This window comes from Misgurnus anguillicaudatus, chromosome 17 (assembly GCF_027580225.2).
Source record: "Misgurnus anguillicaudatus chromosome 17, ASM2758022v2, whole genome shotgun sequence".
In the NCBI taxonomy this organism is placed as follows: Eukaryota; Metazoa; Chordata; class Actinopteri; order Cypriniformes; family Cobitidae; genus Misgurnus; species Misgurnus anguillicaudatus.
This window is the reverse complement of record NC_073353.2, coordinates 4,220,068-4,244,618: the sequence shown is the minus strand read 5'-3', so window position 1 is coordinate 4,244,618 and position 24,551 is coordinate 4,220,068. Positions and strand designations below refer to the sequence as shown.

Below are 24,551 nucleotides of genomic sequence, written 5' to 3'. Positions count from 1 at the left end.
TTAATTTTCGCTGTCAGTTATACTGACATTTTCGCGGCCGCCGCTAGAACAGCCAGCCATTTTGCTAAATGTTTTGAAACTCAACAGGGCGTGCTCCGGCGTGGCGTGGTCATTTGACTCATACATCATTCAATTGATGAAACATTGGCACGTCTAATGCACAGGAAACATGAGCACTAGGCTTTCATGCATGCACAGTGAGAGACAAGCACCAATAAATTCTTATATCATATATAATCGCCAAATTATTACCTTTTACGCAAACAGGAAATGCTTTTATTTCGATAACGTGCAGGTTTCATGGGTCTGCACGTGACACACGCATCTTGAGGGACAGCGCACTTGTAAATGTGTGAGATAAGGAAAAGCTCTCATTTGTCATTTGTTAGCTGGTGGCAGTAAATGTGAGTTTGTAACCATAGCGACGCGAATAGCGTGGTTAACGGCATACGCAGGGACGCACATTGTCTATGTTCAGCGTAGCTGCGTCTGGTCATAATATTAGATGGTGCAACAGGCGTAAATTTTTTTCACAAAGCCGGACGAAGTTAACCTCGACATAGTGTTTACAGTACACCCAACTTTTTTACGTCTAGCTGGTACAACCGGCCCCTGGGCTACATACTACATTCCATGAACAATGTACACAATGTTTTAAAAATCTGGTACACACTCTTTTGATGACAAAAATTGCGCTACACGCGCTGTACGCGGACCTTCGCGTACACATAAAAAAGTGGACTTCAGCCTTAAAGCTAAAAGTTTGTGCGTACAGGAGAATGTAGTATGTAGCCCATTGTGTCACAATGTGCATGCGTACACATATGAGTCAACTAAACTATGATGTGCAAAACAAGTTCGACAAGCATGTAAAAAAACAAACTATACTTCAGGCTTAAGCAAACACCAGTAACAAATTGTGACAGTATTTACAATGGTGAACTTTGCTCTGTTGTGCATCTGTGGTGTATTAAAGCAAACATATCCTGGTTGATGCCAAGTGTGGGAATAAATAATTGAATAACTTGGGAAGAGAATTCATTCACACACACACACACGTATGACTGATGTAAAGGCTGAAGCTACGAGAGATCAGAGTGCAGAGAACCGACCGTGTTCGTTTCTTAGACATAACAAGAGTGGGGGACCTCAACATTCATTCTTATTCACATTAGCAATGGAGATGAGGCTCCTCGCCGAGAGGACACGTCAGAAACGCTTGAGCCGTGCATGCTGGGTACAGCGGTAATGATCTGTCCAATCTGCCAACCCACCACCGGGGTCAAAGGTAACCGCTTACAGCACGTGGCCAGGGTCGCATAGAAAATGCGGTTCACACTACGCACACTTTGTTTCAGGAGGACACGAGGACGTGTGCGGGTGTGATCAGAGAATCAGATGCGTATTCGAAGGGGGCATAAAGGCACCACGTCAGCGCGCGCGGTAACACGTTGGCCGAACGCTGACCAATAACGTGCCTAATAACGGCAGCGGAAACAATGTGCGGTAATGACGGCCAGCGCGGTAAGCATCTAATGACACCTCATACATAATTCAGCACCTTTCCGGCGACTAAGCCCTGATATCCTCATTAACAGAAACACTCTGCGCTGTCAGATGGGCAAAGCACAATCGCAGGGCCTCATTTAGGCTTTGAAAAGTGCAGCTGGTACTGCGACACCGCCAGAACGAGAGAGAGAGAGCGAAAAAGGCAGAAAAAACCCAGAGCCGAGAGGGTTTGTTTTATTTAGTGCAAAAAAGCCTCGCAGTTTGTAAAAACAAGGCTGACACGGAGGCTGACACCAGGCAGGGGAAAATAATTAGCTCTCATTTTCTCAGACTCCTGTTTCCTTCTCCCTGCTGAGCGTCTTCCCCACCAAACCACCACATGTCAGGAGAAATAGGAGGCAATTAGCGGCCCCGCTTCAGCCCCGCCGCACGCCTTGAAAGGCGACTATTTATGATGGGACAATGAACAGCTGAAAGATTAAATAACATTTGCCTTTTAAAAAGAAAATGACTTCTGGCTAAATTTTTGATTAAATTCAAACGGCAAGTGGAGACGCAGTCGCTCTCCTGTAACAGAAGCCCGAACAAAAGGCTCGTCGGCAAGAGGGGGTGGATGCTACGCGCCCCGCTTTAGATAAAAAAATATTTATCTCACTTTTTTAAGTGAAAGAAAAGGAGAAACGAAAACGAGAGGCTTGGGAGCAGAGAATGCGTTCGGAGATGCAGTGGTCAGTGTTTGATGGGACTATGAACAGGCGCTTTGACTTAAGCGTGACAACTTCAAATTAAGGAGCCCTGCGATTGTGGCTTTCAAAAGACATCTCGGTTATGAGAAGACATCACATCTCCAACAAAATCAGAGGAAAGGACCCAAAGAAAGCAAAGCACAAATAAGAGAAAATAAATCAAAGGAAAAAGAGCTTACATACTTAAAATCAAAATCAGCTGATTCGCTAAAACAATCACTAAACTTAGTTATAATTTTAAACAACTTATCAATCACTCAGGATTATGCTAGCACCAACTCAGAATCTTATAGTAGAAACAATCGATTGAGCAATTGGGCTATTATGATTTTAAAGTGTCGCTAAGTGCAAACAGCGACCCTTGTTGGCAAATGCTGTTTACACTTGGGCCATGAAAGTTTAAAAAAGACGTCTTTTAGTGGATCAGGAGTAGTGAGTAACATGTCCCAAATGGCACACTCCGGACTTGTGGTCCTCCTCAGAGTCCACCTTTGATGACATCATGTTGTGCAGACCTTAGAAACCCTTGACGCGAGACCAAGAGGACGCACCGGAGTCATATTTTGGGACAGTCTCAAACGTCACGCCGGAAATAGGAAGAGAAGTTGCCCATCAGTGTGAACTCCTCCCTTTTGTCTTCTGATTGGTTTGATTGCTCTTTCGCAAGGACTTCTGGGTTGGTAAAGTCCGAAGACTGCATCAAGGGTGCAAAGGGGGCGCTGATGAGCACACTTTGGAGCATAAAAATGACAGATGGGACACCCTACGGACTCATAGACTAAGCGAACACGCGCAGTTTAAGTCCACGAGACAAAAAGTCCACATGAAGTCCGCCATTTGGGACAGGGCCTTACTCGCCGTGTGTTGCTAGTCTCATTCAATGAGGTAGTTACAAGGTAATTCTGGTTGTCCTAATAACAACTATAAAGTAAAGGGCAGTTCACAATTTGCGTTTACGCTTTTGTTGGGTAAGTTGTTGGGGCAGGCAGTTGAAAATACTTCAACTGTTTAAAATGCCATGTCAGAAAGCATGTTGGAAAGAAGGAGGAAAGCAGCGTGGTCGCGTTTTCCGTGCAGCTTTAGATGCAAAATATGAACCGCCCTTTCTGTAAATTACGAAAGACAGATGACGTGAACTTCACTGCTTCACTCTTACTTTTCGTTGTTTCGGAAAGTCGCTCGTAATTTGCATAAAGTTGAACTGTTTTCAACTTTGTCGCATGTCCACTTCCTATCGGCAACGGTCTTGTCGCTCGTGCCGCCTGAACTCGCTAAGCCTCCATTGAACTGAATGAGATCACGTCGCTCCGCCATTGCTAGTTGTTGGCCGTGTGCACGCATTCTGCTTTTTAATTCCACTCGGGATGGGAAATAAATGATCACTTTCCTCACTGTTATGAACTATAATGGCGCTTTCCATTGCATACACGGTTTGGTTTGGGTCGGGTAAGCTTACTTTTGGGAGCTTTCCACAGGGTTCTGTTCGTAGTACCTGATACTTTTTTAGTACCACCTCGGTTCGGGTTCCAAGCGACCCGAGCTGATACCAAAATGTGACGTGAAAACACTGATTTTCACTGATTGGTCTGAGAGAATCGTCACTACCAGTGTGATTGCTATAATGTAAAAGATTAGCTTTACCTTCATGCTAGCTTGCACTGTCTCGAGTAAACATGTTGTCATCTGTGCTCTGCTATAAGTTCCCAAACTCACTTTTAGCGATGAAAATCATCCACAGGTTGAGAATCAGGAAAACCAGAACAGTTTTTTCCAGACTTGCAGTTTCTGGCGGAACATTCGCGACGAGCACGTCACCATTATGCTTAAATGCAACTTCAATGAGGCTCAGCGGAGCGCCGTCAGCTAACGCCACGGGTGTTTGAACAGAAACTGTCATGTGAGACATGTGCACAGTGATAAACGCGATGTGCAAACATCTATTTGTGGTGGTCAATTTGAATTTTGTGGCAGAATGAGAAATAAATAAATTTATGGGAATGTACAACAACACTTTCACTTGTATGATGTCACAGCAGTGGACAGCGCAAATATAACGACACGCCTATAATCCCTCCCACTGCGAAGTGATACTAAACTCGATGGAAAAGCTAACAGAGCCAAAGTGAGGTGTGGGGTACTATGGAATGGAAAAGCGCCATAATACACGATGATCTGTACTTCAATAAAATATAAGAAAATGCTTGAAAAGTGTAAATAAAGAGTGTTTATTAAAGCAATAAACCCCAAGAAGCAGTGGGTTACCAGTGCATTTTATGACAGCTAAGGGGCGTTGTTAGGCACGACGCGAAGCGGAGTGCCTAAACCCCCTTGGCTGTTATAAAATGCACTGGTGACCCAACGCTTCGAGGGGTTTATTGCGTTTATAAAACGGTTACTTCATATGCATAACGTTAGCGGGGTTTTATAAAATAAAACACAAATAAGTTGTAATTATATTAGTATAAATATTACTCTTCCGCCAAACAAAGTAGTTCCTCAGAATCAAGTGTGGCTGCAACAGAGCGCAGTTCACAAACAACAGAGATGCAGCAAAGGCACAATGAAAATATGATTTAAGACTGTGGTGTTTATTTTTATAAATCAACATTCATCTAATTTATACATTAACATTTATATCGTGCAACTGTTGAAGTGATGATCAAATATGCTTGGAAGCATGCTTAACTTTTTCCCCGTCAGCGTTTTTTTAAGTTGCCACCCAGTTTTAGTTGAATGTCTTACAGAAAAATTATCTTCTTTAAATAAACATAATAAAAATAAAATATCAAATGAAAGAACAGTCCATCCGCTTTCCAACAACATCAAAAAAACGTTTCATCCTACCTTCATTTGTTGTCTTATCAGTTATCACCTCTCAAATTTTCAGCTAAATGCGGAGATAATTCCATTTTTGTGAAGAACTTTGTAAGAGATCAGATTCAGAGCCTGATCAAAACACACGTCACGCTAAATCCACCACAACGCTGTTGTGTCGAGTGAATGCCTCAGTGTTTAAGTTGGGTAAGATTGCCATCTTGTGGATAATAGCGGAAATATCCATTTAAGACAAAAACAACCCAGAGAACGTTTTCTCTTTATTGACGAAATGACTCAACAATATTTATTGACATTTATCTGTATATATCGCCATAATTGTGCAAATGTAGAAAAATTAAAAAATGATTAAAGACTGTGGTGTTTATTTTCATAAATCAGTACACAGCAACAGTGGCGCAATGATACTTGTGATGCGGTCTGAACCGTGGGTTTACCGGGGTATTTTATCACGGCTTAGAACGCGTTTCAACCAATCAGAATGAAGAACCAGAACGAGCCGTTTTATAATAAGAATTAAAGTATTTATTGGGTTGGTTAGGGGTCGGTGTAGTAGCCAATGTGGTAGACATTGCCCAACCGTAATTAAAACCGAACCGAGTAATTTACCTTGTGTCCTGTGCCTGCTTTCCAGTGATATCCAAACACTAACTCCAGATTGACAGTTTTCCTGCACTCCTCCTCTTCCTCAACGGCCGAACCGTCCTGAGATTGAACAGAGGAACCAATCAGATACATTTGAAGCAGCATTACTGTCTGTTTTTCAATGAAAACTGTCAATGTAATATAAAACAACAAGATAATCACATGCCTTGATCAGTGGAGGAAAGTGGAAGAGGCTCAAGTAGTCTTGGGTTAGCTTCTCAATTTCATTCTGCAAAAGAAAGATTTGACACGATGTTTAAAACATTACGAGAGGGATTTACACCGGGGTTATGCAGTGCGCCGACAATCAGCCAATGACCAGCTGTGTATGAATGTAACATAATTATGACCTGTTAATGGACTTTCAGCAGCAAAACAACAATTAATACCATTGTGTATCACTTATGAGCATGTAATTCATGTCATATACATCTAAAGCCATTCATTCAACAAATCACACTCACTGTTGAGCACCCATGCTAATACATGTGTGATGTCAGGTGTCATGGTTTCCTGGAGAAACATTTCATTTCTCAGTGGTTGCTCTTTCAAAGCTCAGGACTGTGACTTAATGGAGTTCTTAATTATGTTTTCATTTAACCGTCAACTTAATCTCACATCTTTTTAAATTCACTAGTTCGAACAAGTACAGAGACAAATGAGACAAACTGTGGAATTGCTGGTGTACAGCACGAGAACTGTGAATTGAATTTGAGTTTTTTTTAAGTAATGTTAATATTGGGATTTTTGACTACTGATTGTGGCGACCTGACGAATGCAATGCATTTTGGTTAGAAAAATTGTCTGACTGTGATCAGCGCTGCAGCCGCCTCGTGATCATGTGTGCCAGTACAGTGAGAGCAAGATGCACTAATGCTGCTTTCACATAGGAAGTGGTGTGCGCTGCGTTTGCCGCTAGGTTCAGCGCAGCCAAGCGATTTGAGCTCTGCTGGCCAGACCAAAGTAGGCGGGGTTTTCAATAAATTATTACAACACATTCTCACTCCCCAAGGCGAAGGGTGCCCCTATGCGTCACTATATCGACGAAATGGGAACTCCGTTGCTTTCATGCTAATCCCTCAGCGTCGGATATAGACGAAAGGGAATCCCGGAAGGTGATGCCGTCACGTTATGCGACGATCGGCAGGATCATGCCACTTCTGGACGGTAACTACTTTTTTTCCAATTTTTAAACCATTGTCGCCTGGGGTTGGGGTTAGACTTGGGGTTTGGATGTCAGTTTAAATATTGGTTTATACTTTTTGTCTTCTGATTTTTAAGCCATTGTCGCTTGGGGTTAGAGTTGGGTTTGGGTTAGGATGTAATTTTATGTAACAGAAAGTCATTCTAACCGCAACCCCAAGCGACAATGGTAAAAAATTTGGAACAAAAATTGAGTAGTTACCGTCCAGAAGCGGCATGATCCTGCCAATCGTCGCATAACGTGACGGCATCACCTTCCGGGATTCCCTTTCGTCTATATCCGACGCTGAGGGATTAGCATGAAAGCAACGGAGTTCCCATTTCGTCGATGTAGTGACGCATAGGGGCACCCTTCGCGCCTTCATACTGACACTGAAGGCGTTTGAACATGCTTCAGATTTTGACGCCATGGGGAGTGAGAATGGGTTGATTATTACAGTGTTTATATTTGGGTTAAATAGTGGATGAGGAATACAGAGACTGATGTTGCCCATCTCTATTTCACGTAACTTAAAGCTGCCTACCTACAACAAACTACTTGACTTAAAACACACCTGACATGCCAACTTGAATTGCTACGTGTTTCCATGACCCGACTTTCCTTCCGATGTCTCTGTAGGAGCTCCGGGAGTTCCGAGTATAAGCTCTTCGTCCATTTTGTTTGGATGCATGCCCCGTTTCTATTGGCCGCGGGGGTGATCATCACAGAGCGCAGCCCAAAAGTTAAACTATTTTGAACTCTGACCGCTGCTTGACGCAACAACAAACTGCCCTCGCGCGGCGGAAGCCATTGAAATGAATGTGTTTCATAGCGCAGTGCGCACCAGGTCCTATGTGAAAGCCGCACAATGCTCACAAATTCGTGTTTTTGTAACAATATGTTTCCATCCAAAGTTATGTGCAAAACTGCAATATCGCATAAAACATTTGCAATTAAAGCACTGTTTCCATCCAGCGAGTCGAAAATCACCAGTGGCGTGTTTACCCACCACGCAAATCACGCAATTGCGTGGGGCCCCGCGGGCTTGGGGGCCCCCTACTGGCCACAAGGTTTGCGAAAGTATGTTACGTTTATTTAGACCCAAATCTAAGGTACGGAAAAAGCATGCACGAGCGAGAGATGTGCGAGTATGCACGCAGAATAATATTTGCACAAATCCTCGCAAGGGCACATATAGGCTACTCCATGAGCGAACAGAAAAGCACACCTCTGCTAACCTCTGTATCTCATCATTGTCATTAAAATCTCATCTTTAGTGTATATGTCTAGTCTATATGCTTGTTGTATCACACAGTAAGTTTGTTTTTGCAATATGAACATGAGAGTTATGTGATCCCATCCATAAATTCAAGAACTAACCAACTTACAATGTTGTTTGCTGGTGTTTGTTAGTTCAGTCTGAATCATAATCTAATGCTTCCTCTTTTTCCTCATTACATTTTTTTAGTAAGATGTCAGACACTGAAGTTGCAGTATTAATTACATTGTTTTAATTACATCCTATAAGACATTTGCAAGCAAAATATATATCTGAGAGGGGCATGAAACATTTTTTAATCCAAGAATTTGTGTACCAAACTGTAACAAAATAGTGTTATTTTAAGCAGTGTAAAACAAAATAAACCCGCTTTATATATATCTCACTTAATTCTATGTACTGAATATTATTGTTGTGCAATTCAAATGAAAAACCTTGGGCAATGCTGGGGCATGGGGGGGCCCGGTTCTTGGACTTTGCTTAGGGCCCCCAAAATGATAAACACGCCACTGAAAATCACAAATGCGTTACTTCCTCATAAACTGATGCTAGGACTGGACAATAATAATTTAATATCAATATATTTCGCTGTATATTTTTTTCCAATAATGGTGATATGGTTTTTAAACCTGCTCATGTACAAGAAAACATGTCAGATGGGTTTTTTAAAGGGTTTTGCATCTAAGCTCTTCTTCATATAGACCTCAATTGATTGTTTTTTTTTAATAATACAGATTGTAACTTCATTTTTGTTTCATATTCAATATAAACTGCTTCTGCTTGCTACATTTCAATTGGAAGGTTTGCTTATCTAACAAATTTTACATCTAATCCACTTCATCTGCGATAAAAACGTGAACACCAGCGAACGTCACTACGGCAAGCAGCAAGTGTCCGACATGACAGCCGTGTCTTTACTCCTCTCCGCCTGCAACCGGCAGATCTCGCTGGTCGGTTAAAGTCTAGGACAGTTCAACTGGAACACGACTCTAAAATGCTGTACCACGCTCTAACATGAAACATGACAGTGTGTACCTTCAGGTGTATGATGTGTCCTTTGGACATGACACCCAGATCTCTCATGTCAGTCTCAGACAGGAGCAGGAGTCTCTGTCCTGTGATGTGGTTCTGCTTGAAGACATCAGCATACTGCTGCAGCTCTCCATCACCTGCACAACACACAGACAGACATCTACTTGTCTTCATGGGGACTTCGAATAGACTTGAATTGTTTTTATACTCGGCTAATCATGATATTTTCAATCTGCTTACTGAACCCCTAAACAATACCTAAATCATTTAATATGTTATAAAAGTGTTTTTGTAATAAAGGACCATTCACAACACAGATGCAATGTGAACGATGGCTCTACAGGGAGTAAAATCTCACCTTCAAAGATCTGCTGCATCCAGAAATGCTGTCAAAGGTAAAACAAAAATCTGAATCAGCTATAATCCTGTCATGTGCAGGGTAATATCATTTATAGAAATACTCATGTTAATAAGAAGAAACCCACCACATGTTCTTCTGTCCAGGAGTGAATCGCCAGGTTTGGAAGAAGCTGCCAGACACATAAGGTACATATTTAATTGTATGTGCATACACGCTACTATCAACCTGTTTACAGCAATATAGAGACAGAGCGCAGTTATGCTAATTTGAAAACCACTCCCACCGGGGGGAAAACAATCCAACCGTCTCCATTGACTTTGTATTGCGAGAGGCTGCCTTCTCGTCATTTCTGGCTTATAACAAAAAACAGAATAATGCCTAAAAGCTGCTGTGTGACAAGATGTACACCTAACAAGCCAAAAAAAACCCAGCAAAAAGTGGATCGCTGACTACGTTTCCCTCTAGTGGGCGCAGTTCTATTAATAGTAGTAATATGAAAAGTTGCCTGTTTCCACTTTTGTGTCTTTAAACGCTCGTTTTTTGGGGGGGTCGACAGCTTATAAAAACTTATTTCTGTTTTTTTTTTTTGCTTATCAGCTGTACATCTTGCCACACAGCAGCTCAGAGGCATTATTCTGTTTTTTGTTATAAGCCAGAAATGACAAGGAGGCGTGTTCTCGCAATACAAAGTTAATGGAGACGGATGGATTGCCTCCCCCCACCGCGCTGGGCGTGGTTTTCAGGTTATGACGCGCTGCTCTCTGTCTCCATACATATTCATGTTGGGGGGATATACAGTAGAGTATTGATGAATGTTAAGCACATATGCTGCTCAGTCGGGGTGAAATAATTACTAAACTTTACGAAACAAATTTATAAAGACAGATAGATAGATAGATTGATAGATATACAAACAGAGAAATACATATACACCAACAAGTAACTGTCAGTAGCTGCGTTTCCATTTCCCTTTAAAAGTGCTTAAGAATGCATTGAAATAATCTGTTAAATTGTTAAATGTTGATATCTACATAGAAGGTCTGTGACTTTATTAAGTGCAAAAATTATCTAGAGATGATTTTACATGTCCATTTACAGCCATAGGATTATTACCTTATTTGAAAGGGTCATGAATAATAACATTGAGCTCTGCTCTGATTGGGTGTTTCTCAGAGCAGCTCTTTTAAGTAGCTCTGTGTGTGTGTAAACAGATCTTATGTTTGAGTTTGTATTAGACGAAGATACAGAATTTAAGGAATAATCAATTGTTTGGAGATTGTTAATGGATGTTTCTGAGTGGTAAGTTTGTGTTTTTTTCAGTATGGACCTGCAAAACGTAACTGTAACTTCAATAGTAGAACTTCAGGCTAAACGTTAGCATATAGCATTAACTAGCATATAGCGCTAACTCAACTGTCACAACTTTGTATTTAGAATTTAACAACTTTGTACTTCATTTAATGTGTAATTTAATGTTGGGGGTGTACAACTCAGCTGTAACATCACAGTTGGTGTTTTGTTGAGATTGGTGTGTTTTCCAGCTGCATGAACGAGGTTTACATAAGGAGGAGGAAACAATCATGTTTGAGGCTCACGATATGTCATTACCATGTACATAACTCTTATTATTCAACTATGCCCAGTGTTGGGTAAGTTGCTCAAAAAAGTCAATCTTAAATCATGTAATTACGTTACCGTACAAATTACTCTCTTCAAAAAGTATTTAATGACCTACTAATAATTACTTTCTAAATCCTATTTAGTAAATGATACAAAGAAACCGCTCAAATAAATCAAATAAAAGTACATAAATTATTCTGGTTACGCTTTTTAAGTTTCAATTCTCACTATTAACTAACTATCAACGATTTTTTGCCTCATTATACTCCTCGTTACTGCTTATTAATACTTAGTAAAGTAGTTGTTAAGTTTAAGTACTGGTAGGAATTGGGTAGGAATAAGGATTTAGAATAATGTTTTGCAGAATCAGACATTAATATCTCATCTAGCCAATATCTCAGTAATATTAATGCTAATAACCAACCGGTTAAGAGTGAGAACTGTAAACTACACTAGAGTTTTACCATTATTTGTATTAACTCACCAAAGTATTTAAAGTGAGAAGGATACATAAAAACATGTTAAATGTTGATGTTAAATCCACTGTTGTATTATATATATAAATAATCTACAGTCCATATACAGAATTTACTTCAATCAGATGTAAATGTAATTAAATTATTGGAAAAATAAGAGGAATCCCTTACTTTACTTTTTCAAGGACAAATTAATTAAATTACAGTAACTAATTACTTATTAACTACACCCAACACTGTCTATGCCTAGCTAAATACAATTTTACATTCTACGGCACCTTTAATCACAGAACTGTGTTTTACAAAAAAAATAGAGTTAAACTAGTACCCATCTATACCCAAACAAATTGAGTTCATTTGAAAAGTGAAGTTAAATCTGTAAAAAAAAAACAGAGACAGATATATATTTCACTGTGAAATATTGAAATGCTTTTCTCTGCTCCGTTTCTGTCTCTCTCTCTTTCCTCACTGTTCACACAACTCAAATTGGCCAATCTTAATGTCAGTGAAATGTCAGTTGTTGGTAAGTGCGTGCCGTCCTTGCCACGCTGACACACTGTTCACTCTCACTCTCCACAGCATGTGGCTATACATCCACTTCATTTGCTATAAATAACATCCATAAGGACCTGGTGGGCGTCAGTCCCACTCACCTAATACAGCCTTATAAAGTGACTGCTCTAACCTGTATACAGCGCACAGCATACCACTTATGTATATATCTCTTTAATAAAAGAGTATTACAATATGTAAAGAGTTGTACTTATTAAAAGCTCATTACATAATGCATATTATTGACTTTAATAATATCACATTGCAAAGAAAATCCTATAATAAGATTTAATTTATATAGCAAAGTATTTAAAAATCTGAAAAATACAAGATTGGTAGTAAATCAACATTACCTGCTTTCAGATGGAGATTCGAGTTCACTTTAAAAATGCAAAGTTGTTTTTAATGTGCTTTCAAGAGTATTGGGACACCAGCTTGACTATAGACAGTATGCACGTGACGTCACTTTTGGCGAAAGTGCCTGCGGTTACGCCCACTGAGTGGCAAAAGACAGAGCGGCAGCATTTGGGTACAGTGTGAAATCAGTGAAAACACGTGGAAAACGCGTCTAAATGAGAAACAGCTGTTGTGCGATAGACTATACTAACAGATTTAACAAGAATTCGGAGCTATCGTTTTACAGACTGCCAAAAAATACTGAAAGGAGAAAAAAATTGATCATTCATGCCAACGTCCACAGACCACAGGTGGGTTGATAAGTTTCTAGGGTCACTATCAAGCAGAGGTTTTACTTTCTACTTAAACATATTTTTTTAAGTATTTGTATTTTATCCGTGTTTTTCTTTGGAAAACATACATTCCAAAGCATATTATCATAATTTTGACTCTATTACATTTCATAAATAATACGTGTTTGTTTTACATTTAATATTTAAGTACATTAACATACTTTTACTCGAGTAAAAGTACACAATTTTAATGTAATTAGGCATTAAATAAATTTTAATGTGCAATATTAAAGAATACACAGTATGATGATTTAGAATGTAGTGAAGTAAAATTTTTCCCGATACAAACATCCTAATAATGCACAAATGCTTGAAAAATGTAACTAATGTAACTAAGTATTGTCCACCTCTGCTATCAAGTCCAACTAAACTCAATTTAAGCTAATAATAGTCAGTTTTACTGCCATTTTCGCAGCAGCCGCTATGAAAACCAGCCATTTTGTTGCACGTTTTGCCACTCAACCGGGCAAGCTCTTGCGTGGTCACATGGAAAAGTGACGTCAATGCATACCCTCTATAGCATTTGCAATGCTTTATGGGATTTTTCTCAATGGGAGTTTTTCTGCCGTGATTTTTTTCTATAGTAACAGTGACTTCTCATGGTGAATATCTCTTCAGGATTATGGGTAGTGTAGTTTTTTTTTAACAAACAGTAGAAATCTTTCTATAGAAGTGAATACAGAATATGTCTTTGCTTAACACCTCACCGAAGCTCATGGTAGGCCCAAAAACCACTTTATTGATAGAACAAATGGGAATTTTTACATCCTAAATTGTACAGCGCTGTATTTCAGCAGGTAAAATAAACACCTCCTGTAAGTACCTGCTTATTTGGGTCCTAATCACCAGTGAAATCTGGCCATGCCCATCGTCATGGTCGCAATGTACAGAGAGTTAGCGGATCTCTGTTTGGCCTTCATATGGACCTGTATGCCCAGCTGAAGTACAGGAGCTGATGAGAACTCCAGGGGCAACATCTGATCAAAACCCCTCATCTCTCTGCCACACATCTGTCCATCAGCAAAGTTGCTGATCTCACTATTCAATTCCTCCAACACTGACTTATAAAACAGCTCTGAGCTTTATGCTGTGGCCAAAGGAAGAACTGAGAGCAATGAAAGAAAGACGACGAAGTTAGAAAACCAGAAAAATATTGAACAGAGGATAAACAACACCAAAAGAGAAACAGAAAGAAAGAAAAGTCATGTAGTTGATATTCTCCAGACAAACAAAAGGAACAGATAGCAAGTGCAAAGAAAAAATATTTCAAAATTTTAAAGATCATACACAAAACAAACCATATAGTGTTGGTGCTAAATATCCATAGAGTCCATGTCAATTCAGAACTAAGATTTAAGGAGGTCGCACACTAAGTGAGAAGCACACTGGACGTGCACATTCAATAGCACAAGCTTAGTCAGACACAGTCTACTTCAAGATCCAAAATATACGTTAGCAGCCTAGTTTAATAGCTAACGATTGAGGACAAATATGATGTTATTTAATGTTAAACTATGTAAGTGGCAAGGCAGGGATTTGAGCAGGGTCCAGAGAGTCACAGCGGACAGCTGCCACCGGCGTGTATACATTCACAGAAAATAATACGTTCGATTTTTAGATACATGGCGGGACGCAATGCTTCTCGTCCGGTGTGCGACCCCCTTTAGGTTAAAACGTTTTGGATTTATACAGTAAAGTACATATTCTAGGCACTAACTAACTGGGCATTTTTCACAATTTATAAATTTTTATCATTAGGATAAAATGAGATCATAGGTCATAAACTTTTTGAATAATATAAAAAAATATTGTGTTTATAAATAGCAAGTCCACCCCAGGACATTCACATAAAGCATCATTCCTTCCAGAAAAATGCAGAGTTTTTTTTTATGATTGTTGAGGGCAAAAATCCTTGATCTTGCGGCAGGTTTTCTTAAAAAATGCGATGGAATATGCAGGATATTTATGCGATGAATTTGCGGGAACTTGCAAAAACTGCAGCTTTTCATTGATGTTCAAGTCGCATCATTTTGTCACTTCCTAACATTCCCATGACAACACGGAACATGACTGCACATGTGTAAATGCAACATTTTTCAACTTTCTGCTAAGATATATATGACTTTTTGCTACGAAAATGTGGGGATTATGAAATCATGCAAGCCCTGCATATTTTGCGTGCAGAAATCTGCAATTTATGCAGCGAAAGTGCATTGAATCATGCAATTGCATAATTGCGTAGGTTTTTTTTGGAGGGACTGGCATAAACTGCACCTGTGGTCTTTATCAGGTATCCACAGGTGAGCCTACTTATGCCCTAACCATTTTTTCCTTGTATTATGTTAAAGGAACAGTTCACCCAAAAATGAAAATTCTGTCATAATTTACTTACTCTCATGTTGTTTCAAACCTGTATAAATTTCTTTGTTCTGATGAACAGGAAAGAAGATTATTTGATGAATGTAACCAAACAGTTCATGAGTCCCATTCACTTCCATAGTATAATTTGTCCTACTATTAAAATGAATGGGGCTCATGATCAGTTTGGTTTCAAACATTCCTTAAAATATCTTCCTGCGTGTTCATCAGAACAAAGAAATGTATACAGGTTTGAAACAACATAAAAGTAAGTAAATGATGACAGAAATTTCATTTTTGGGTAAACTATCCCTTTAAGGCACTTTACAGTAAGAGAGAGAGAGAGAGAGAGACTCACGGGTGTGTTGGACTGCTCGATCAGTTTCCTCTCCCACATCTTCAGTCGTCTCTCTCTCTCCTTCAGCTCTTGTTCTTTGGTGCTCAGGTCTCTCTCCAAACGCTTCAGACGCTCTAGAGTCGCCTCAATCTCACATCTGCACACACACACACACACACACACACACACACACACACACACACACACACACACACACACACACACACAAACATGCTACATGTCACATTCACAAACAACTATACCATGTGATCAGTGGACAATTCCTGCTGTTACAATGCAATCTAATCAAATACAAAAATCATTAAGCACAAATAATAACAAATTTCATACTTTTGCGTAATACTGCCAATGCACCAAATAAAACATCATATCATCGCTATTGGGTAAAAACCTTGCATCTCCATATTTTTCATAAATCATTAATACATCTTTACATCTGTTTGTGAGTTTTTAAATATTTTACCAATGAAAAGTATTTTTTTTAAAAACCTGCGTAACTCCATCCCGTCTCAAGTGTGAATGAAGTGCTGCTGATGCACACATTTCGGGTAAATAATGAGCTGTTTATTTGAATGTGTACAGGATTTTGTTTGCAAGCAGTTAATAAATAAAGGCTATTGTCTTTTGTATTTTAGGAGCAGAGAAGAGTGTCTCATTCCAGCATCTGTCATCAAATCATATAGCCAATACTCTTAAACAGTCTTGAATAGTTGGCGCGTAGCACTTATATTTTATAACATGAGATACCACAACAATAAACTCACAAAAATATCATAACCAGATAACTTTTAATTTCACAGGACCTTTGAAAACACTATTTGTCTTGTGATATTTGACTGAACCAGCAGAGGGAGCTAAACCACCTCTTTTACCTTACTCAAAAATAAGCTAGATTTGAATAAATGGACCCATAACCCTTTACTTTGACATTTAGCCCCGCGCCAATGCCCTGCTCATTCCTCTGCCAACTACTTGTGAAACTGATTTTTCTGCTTGTCTTGTAAGTTATCTTTCTTTGGTTCTTTCTCTTTTGTGTTGAGCTGTGGGTGGCGGGTGGGAAAGAAAGCTTCTGTTCCTGTTTCCTGGCCCACTTCCAGACCATCCTAATATAGCATCAAACACACAGAGCTTTCTGGACCACCCGCACACAATGAGTGTGAATGGATACGGTCTTCATCTCATTACTGCATGACTGAAAACGGATTTCAGTAAACCGAAACAAATATGTTATAACCTTTGCTTTTTTATATTTAACTGCAATTACTGTCAACTCTCTTTGATTTCATCAGCTCCCTAAATTTTAAAGGATGTTTCCTGATTTAAGGAGCAGATTCCATAAACTTGATGTTTTTATAGAGCACTAGTTATTAATACTATAACCCACACTAACAGATAACTTTCTCCATTTGTTTCATGTCAATTATTTTTATAGCTTTTTTACAAATAAGGATGTCTCCAAAGGGAGATTATTCTCAGGTTTGTCAGGTTTTGCCCACTTTGGGGTGCAAATTTGCCCTGGAAATAGTGTCAAGTAGGTACAAACACACAACCACACAATCTAAAATCACATTTCTCCTCAGTATGTAAATGTACCTCCAGTCAGCTTTACTATGCAGGAAAGTGTTGCACTCATCAGGTAACTGTGTGTCGCTCCACATGGACTCCAACGTGGACAGAATGTGTTTGAACATTGGCCTGTCCTTCAACATAACCACATATACATAATCAACAACCATCACAAACAGAGGACATATTTAAATATTAAAAAATTATTTTGATTTAAACATTTATAAACCAACACCCCCGAAAAGTGAGCCGTACTATGCAGTGGAAAAGCTCCTTACGTACATTTTAAATGCAATTAGTCTTTATGCTCCTTAAAAACCAAATATATTTATAATGTTTATATTTAAATATAATAAATTTAAATATAAAATATTTCTTCAAATAAACATTATAAATAACGCTGGGCAAAGATTAATCGCGATTAATCGCATACAAAATAAAAGTGATTTTTAGCATAATATACAAGTGTGTACTGTGTTTAATTATTATGTATATATAAATACACACACACTGTATGTATTTAAGAAACATTTAAATGTGTATATATATTTATTTATATTTTTATATATTATTTATAAATTTAAAAAAATATATTTAAATAAAAATGTTCTGAAATGAATATATATGTGAGTGTGTTTAAATATACATAATAATTACACACAGTACACACACATATTTTATGCAAAAATTTACTTTTATTTTGTATGCGATTAATCTTTGCCCAGCACTAAAAATGTAATGTTTTTCTGTGTTGTATGTACATTTTGGTCTAATTAAATGCTTTCTGGCATGAACATTTCCCTAAAACAAGCTGGCACTAAGCTATGTTTTTTTACACAGAGGATCAGGTCTTGTGCAGTTAGCACCTGCTGATAAATGCCAACAAGTGTGACATATATTAACAGCTATTTTAATGCAAGCAACATGCACTTTCATCATGTAATATAAACTGTACTATGCCTGATTCACGGTTAGAAAAGTTTATCTAATACCTCAGAGTTTAAATGAACAGGTTTTGAGTGTTAATGGATGGATGTCAGTGGTTTAGATGTGTGACCTGATCAAATAAAACTCAAGCCCTGACATGAAGCAGACTCAATGAGAGAATTAAAAATGACATGCATTAATAAAAGCAGTTATTACAGACCTGACCCAACAGCATGTCTTATCTATTATTCATGCATTGACATGATTCACATTCATAAATGCCTACTGGCTACTTAATATCTGCTTTATTCCTGTCCTGCCATGAATTGCTAATGCTTTGTCATAGTCACTAAATTGGGCATTTCACTTTATGGTTGCTACGTAATATCAAAACAATCTATATATACAGGATGTTTGCAAAAGATGATCTCATAGTAATATAATAACATGACGAACAGGCCTTAAATTTGCAGTGTTTACGATTAGCTTTATATACTGTATAAAAACATCAGTTTAAAGAATGACGATTAGATAACTAAATCAACATGTGCTGCTTCTTACTTTGGGTTCTGTCAGCCAACAGCTTCTCATCAAACAGGCAAAACTGGCTGGACAGCTACTGGGAATTGTTAACCTCTGCAAAACAAATATGGCATATACGTCAAACATCACACACACACACCAATCTGACAATACAACCAATGATTGATGTGGCCGATCAGAAACTTCACCTCATTCTTCTCAACCACCAGCCAAGCCACCTGCAGGCCCTCCAGACCTTTGAAGGGAATTTCACGTGTCAGCATCTCCCACAGGACCTGAAAGAACACCACATTCAACAACACAATCAAAACTCTGGGGAAGGAGTTCTGGACAAATCTGCTTGTTACAACTTTTAGCATTACCATTTAATGTAGTCAGCATTTAAAGGTGCATTGTGTGACTTTCAGAAGGACCTCTTACATAAATGCAATGTGAAATGTGTGTTTTGTCACTATGTTGTCTCAGATGATGACATGACATGACGTTTGTCCTGTGGCGGCTACCGTAGCTTCTCTATGCATTTCGAAATGGAAGGGTGATCTGTGGACTGAGCCACTGGTTAACAATGTCACTGCTAGATGCCGCTAAAAATCTACACAGTTGACCTTCAAGTTTAGTTTTGAAATACTTTCTTACTCGCAAAACATCTTTTATTTCATTCGGCATCAGACAACATTTTTTCGTTTGGTGCATCCCTAGTAAAAACATAGCATAGTTATTAAAATAAAAACAAAATTTAGCTGTGGAGCAAGTACATAAAAAATGTATAATTTTAATATATTACTTGATGATTTATAAATTAGCGGTTAGTTCTGATTTTGCAGGTAAGGTCGGTTTAACTTTATTTGACAACCCACGCAGAGATGGCGATAGAGAGGCAATTTAAAGGTTATGAATTGCTGCTTAAGGAACATATACGCTGCGCCACAATTTGCCTAGTATCCATTGAAAAGAGTATTCGAAATAAAAATTAGTGTGTCCCAAATCCATGATCCAAAGCTGATATTACCCACAACTCATTGCAAGAGGAAGGAATTAGGGATTCTGGACTGAATTAATAAATAAAATCAGTGATGCTTCAGATGTTTAATAAATTAAGTGATATAGTAAATAATATATAAGAAATAATGAATCAAAAAAGCGAATTTCCGTGTGAATTTCTCAAATGACTAGAATTTCACGCGGAAATGGGAGGGTCTTCTGCGACTCCACTGAGACTCCGCCACTCTGCTCGCTTCCTGTAATCACGTAACTACTACAGTAAGGTCCTGATTGATTCGTCGAAGTTCAGATTTTTCAACTCACGCGTTTCCCGTGGCAACGCTCAATCAGTGTTGAGCAAGTTACTGAAAATTAGTAATTAGTTACAGTTACTAGTTACTTCTTTTAAAAGTAATTGAGTTACTCTACAGTTACTGTATATCAAAAGTAATTAGTTACTAGGGAAAGTAACTTTTAAGTTACTTTTATGTCTGCTTTTTAAATGTAAATATGAACAGTACTGAACAGTCAAACAATAAAATGATATGGATGGGTTATTTTACACGCAATTTTACACCTAGTATTTCACATACTGTAGGAGCCTATTTTGCTTTAGATTCAGCTGTTGAATATTTTTGTTAAAAATTATTTTAATATGTAAGCTTAGTTTATTTATGTATATCATTTAGACAAATATTCTGTGTGTTTACATTGAAAATATATAGTGTGTTAAAATTGTGTATTGTCTCTTTAAGAATTTGGATCATATTCTTAAATATTTTCATATTTTCTAAAAAAAATTATCATTTTTCTGATTCCATATTTATTTTAATAAGCCAGAAACGTCTCTGATGTGTCCTGCTGACAGGCGCGGTGTGCGCGTCCAGCAGCTGACGCAAATTATGGGTCCTCCGAAGATTAGACCGTCTCATTTCAGTTCTCTTCGCGAACTTCTGAGGCTTCCACCTTGAAAAACCGAGTGCTCACATTTTTAGGTCCCATGCTTAGCAGGGCGCGGCCATGGAATTGGGACACAGCTTGTGAAGCTTGCAGCGGTAGTGCGCTCTTTGGTCATATGTTGTTTGTATATGTTTTCTGTTGGATTTAAATGATACACAGGATTAAAGGAAGATATTTAATCAGAAAACGGAGTACGTGAATTGTTTTGTCCGACGGACACAGAGCGAGTGGATTGTTTTGTCAGACGGACACAGAGCGAGTGGATTGTTTTGTCAGACGGACACAGAGCGAGTGGATTGTTTTGTCGGATACGGTGCGAGTGAAACTGAAACTGAAACTAAATACGCACTCACACATATGGAGTTTTAACACGTTTTAACAGTTGTACAGCGCAGTGTGAATATTTTTCTGGAAACAACAATCGCAGATCGTTCTCTTCCATGAAGGCCGATGTAAACATCTAAGATATATATTAACATTTCTCAGATTTATTTCTTTTGTGGACTACAAATGAAAGTTAATGTCATACTGGGATTGCTTGGCTAAGATCATTTACAAACATGAGACCGGATGGATTATGACTTGCGCACAATTTTTAAACAAAGGTATGTTGTCCCGTTTAGATTTTTCATGTTCATTCTATATGCACTGTCAGCTATGATGAAGTTTAATGATTCATTGCGCCCCCCACCACGGTCATGCGACGTTAAATCAGAAATGTCTTGTCTGTAAGTGTTATTTTTTTACAAAATAGAGTAACGTGAGTAACGAACTCATTTAAATTTCAGTAATTGTAATTGCGTTACTTGATTAAAAAAAAAACTTCGTTACATACTCGTTACTGATAAAAGTAGTGGAATTACAGTAAAGTTACTCCCATCACTGCGCTCAATTAATGCGGAACGTGCGGCGCAGATGGCTATTGCGCCGCCCTTTCAGCGCTATTCGCGCCGCGCTTTCCACGTGTACCGCGCCACAGGTGTAATCGCGTCTTTGCATTGACTTAACATGTAAATCACCCGCGCTACACAGCATTAGAGATATATGAAGAGATGCATTTTTAACCTCCTAAGACCCGAGCTTTGGTTTGTCTTTTTTTCAGATTTCTTTCAGCTATTTTGGGGTTAGGAAGAAACAATAAATATAATAACCAAATATTTTTCTTTGAACATGAAGCAGCGTAGTTGTCCACGTTTGTGTACAACAGGTTCCAGTTACCCAGAATTAAATATTGTAGTGCAAACAACAACAAAAAATGTGATGGTCTTAGGAGGTTAATTCAAATGTATTTGTACTGCAGCAACTTTGACAATAAATCTTGTTTCATAGCAGCTTTACAAACAGTCCTGTCTTATAAAGCCAAGATAAAGGGGACTGTAAAAAGAAAAACACACTAGAAACATACAAAGCAAGTATAAATGTTTCTGAAATGTATGTAGCAAGACATAAGAGACAAACACACCTAATAAATACATTTTACAATTTTTCTTTGGCTTTTTTTGGGGACCCCCTAGAACCTCCTGGGGACCCCAGTTTGAAAACTCCTGGTCTAAGCAACAAAGTTTCGCATCTTTTACGCATTAGTATGTCATAGTACTTGCACCCTTTTTTGTTATGCACTGTATAAACTTTTCCATAGCAAAAACAGTACATACTTTAGTGTATAGTATATGTAGGCGACATGGGATGCAGCAATAGAGTTCAGCTGATGTTAGGTGAGAAATATATTGTTTTATTGTGACATTAGCAAATGATTAACACTCACAACACAATATATGTCAGTCATAAATCACAGAAACTCACACAGACACACAAACAGTGCACACATACTTACCACTCCATACGAGTAAGTATCACAGGTCTCAGACACAGGAAGACTCTGGATGACTTCCGGGGCCATCCAAGGAAATGTGCCCACCAGAGACATGTGAGTGGTGTGTGAATGAAACTTAGACGCCCCGAAATCACAAATCTGATGGAGAGTACCATTTCATTAGTTTCATTGAACTAACAACTTGATGCTGTACAGTATGTATATGTAAACATTGATAGTCTTGTACCTTGGGTATTCTATCTGTAGTCAAGACAACTGTAAAAAAATACAAGATGATAAGCTCATAGAAACAGAAAGTATTGTGCATAAAGTATATGCCTCTTATAATTAAGGTTTAGGACCGGGTAGAAACAGCATTTCTGTTTTCCAAATATTTTTCTTCATTTGTTCCTAACCAAATCCTAATCTTTAACAAATGAATATTTGAATTACTTCCCAAAGCACTATTTAAAAATAATGAAGTGTTTTATTAACAAATCGTTTCGGGACTTGAGGTCTCTGTGGATGACTATAACCGGGGCTTCAGTGTGCAGATAATGCATCCCTATAAAGAAAAACACACACAGCAATGATGGATCTACTCTAGGAAAGAAAACTGTTTAGAGTTTCATTTTGTGATTAGAAAACAAAACAATTTCCAACTTCGAGAGACTATTTGAGCTCTATGGACAGCATATGTTCCCTTTCCTGTGCCTCAGCATGTATAAACAAACGGGATACAGTATGTGTTTACAGTAATAAACTTACAGCTGAAGTCTAACAGGCAGAAATGTATTTACAGGAATTGATCAGTAACCACGACACTGCCTACATGATGCACTACTGATGTAATTCCTCTTGTGTTTTTTTCCATGTTACCACACATTGCATTATATCTATGTATTTGGAAGACGATTTATAGCACAGTGATTTCATTTCTTCAGTATGTTTGTTTCCTGGGCATCAAACCCATGAACTTTGGACGACTACACATTGCTCTACCAATTGTGCAACAGGAACATTTAAACAAAACTTGGCATCTAGCCCCTGCCATATACCTTCCTGCTTTCTATACCGGTTTTCCTGGATAGGGTGGGTAGTAAGGCTTGTTACATTATGGGCCACTCCACTGAATCTGTGCTATTTCTATCCCCGTGACATTATATGTATACAAATCCATATTTATAAACTAACTACAAATAAAATACATTTTATTATTAAGCAAAGTGCATGTTTATCTAACACCAAATTTAAACTACATAATTTAATTCATTAATAAAAACTACAAAGAACATTGAAAAACAGCATTTTTATCCGTCCCTGCTCTCTATCGCTATATTTTACCTTTAAATATAAAGCATAAAATCCTTCAGATATCCTCATTTTTTTGCATTTCTGTGTGGGTCACATCTTTGCTTTATATATTTTTTACCATAGAAAATGTCATAATATTTTAGATGAAATGCACATTTTAGTCGTCCCCCCCACGATTTGACTCAGTCCTGTTACCCAACACGTCCCCCCTCTGAAATCTAGGAATTTCCCACAAGTCACATTTACAAGAGGAAGTTACATCATGTAGATCTTCTGAAGGCCATGTGAAGATCAAAAGTCACTTTTCTCATTTTCTGACTGTGAATGTCAATCTAAATGTTCAGCCCTGTTACCTGTATTATGTCTGATGTTATTGGTTTATTTTAAAATAAAGCTTTTGATTAAATCACAAAAAAATTTCAGTGTCTTCACGCTATCAGCACATATTTTATGTATTTGCTTAATCTATGCAAAAACTCAGTCCTGTTACTTTCAGTCCTGTTACCAAAATGCCTCCATCCTCCATTAAGAAACCATGTTACAAATAAACTAGTTACCTGAGATTGATCAATACTTATTTTGAAAAGTAAAATATATGTGTTGCTAGATTTAGGAGTGGTTTCCTGGACAAAGCTTATCTTAGTCCCAAACTACAATGCATGTTTGAGCTGCCTCAATTTAAAAACATCTTACATTGACATATCTTAACACATATCAGTGCCGTGGTTTTGTCTCATGATGCAC

At 38.2% G+C, this 24,551-nt stretch overlaps 1 protein-coding gene across 1 annotated transcript in view; it reads right to left on the bottom strand.

The window, feature by feature from the left end:
- Positions 1-24,551, bottom strand: part of map3k20a (mitogen-activated protein kinase kinase kinase 20a) — a 52,890-nt gene that overhangs the window by 9,255 nt on the left and 19,084 nt on the right. The window contains exons 5-16 of the mRNA XM_073854853.1: positions 22,994-23,058; positions 22,741-22,770; positions 22,515-22,652; positions 18,928-19,014; positions 18,758-18,832; positions 17,297-17,403; positions 15,704-15,839; positions 9,715-9,759; positions 9,588-9,615; positions 9,233-9,366; positions 5,902-5,964; positions 5,700-5,795 (exon numbers count right to left, since the gene is read on the bottom strand). Of these exons, the coding sequence (XP_073710954.1) occupies positions 5,700-5,795; positions 5,902-5,964; positions 9,233-9,366; positions 9,588-9,615; positions 9,715-9,759; positions 15,704-15,839; positions 17,297-17,403; positions 18,758-18,832; positions 18,928-19,014; positions 22,515-22,652; positions 22,741-22,770; positions 22,994-23,058 (1,004 nt within the window). The remainder of the gene's footprint in view (positions 1-5,699; positions 5,796-5,901; positions 5,965-9,232; positions 9,367-9,587; positions 9,616-9,714; positions 9,760-15,703; positions 15,840-17,296; positions 17,404-18,757; positions 18,833-18,927; positions 19,015-22,514; positions 22,653-22,740; positions 22,771-22,993; positions 23,059-24,551) is intronic.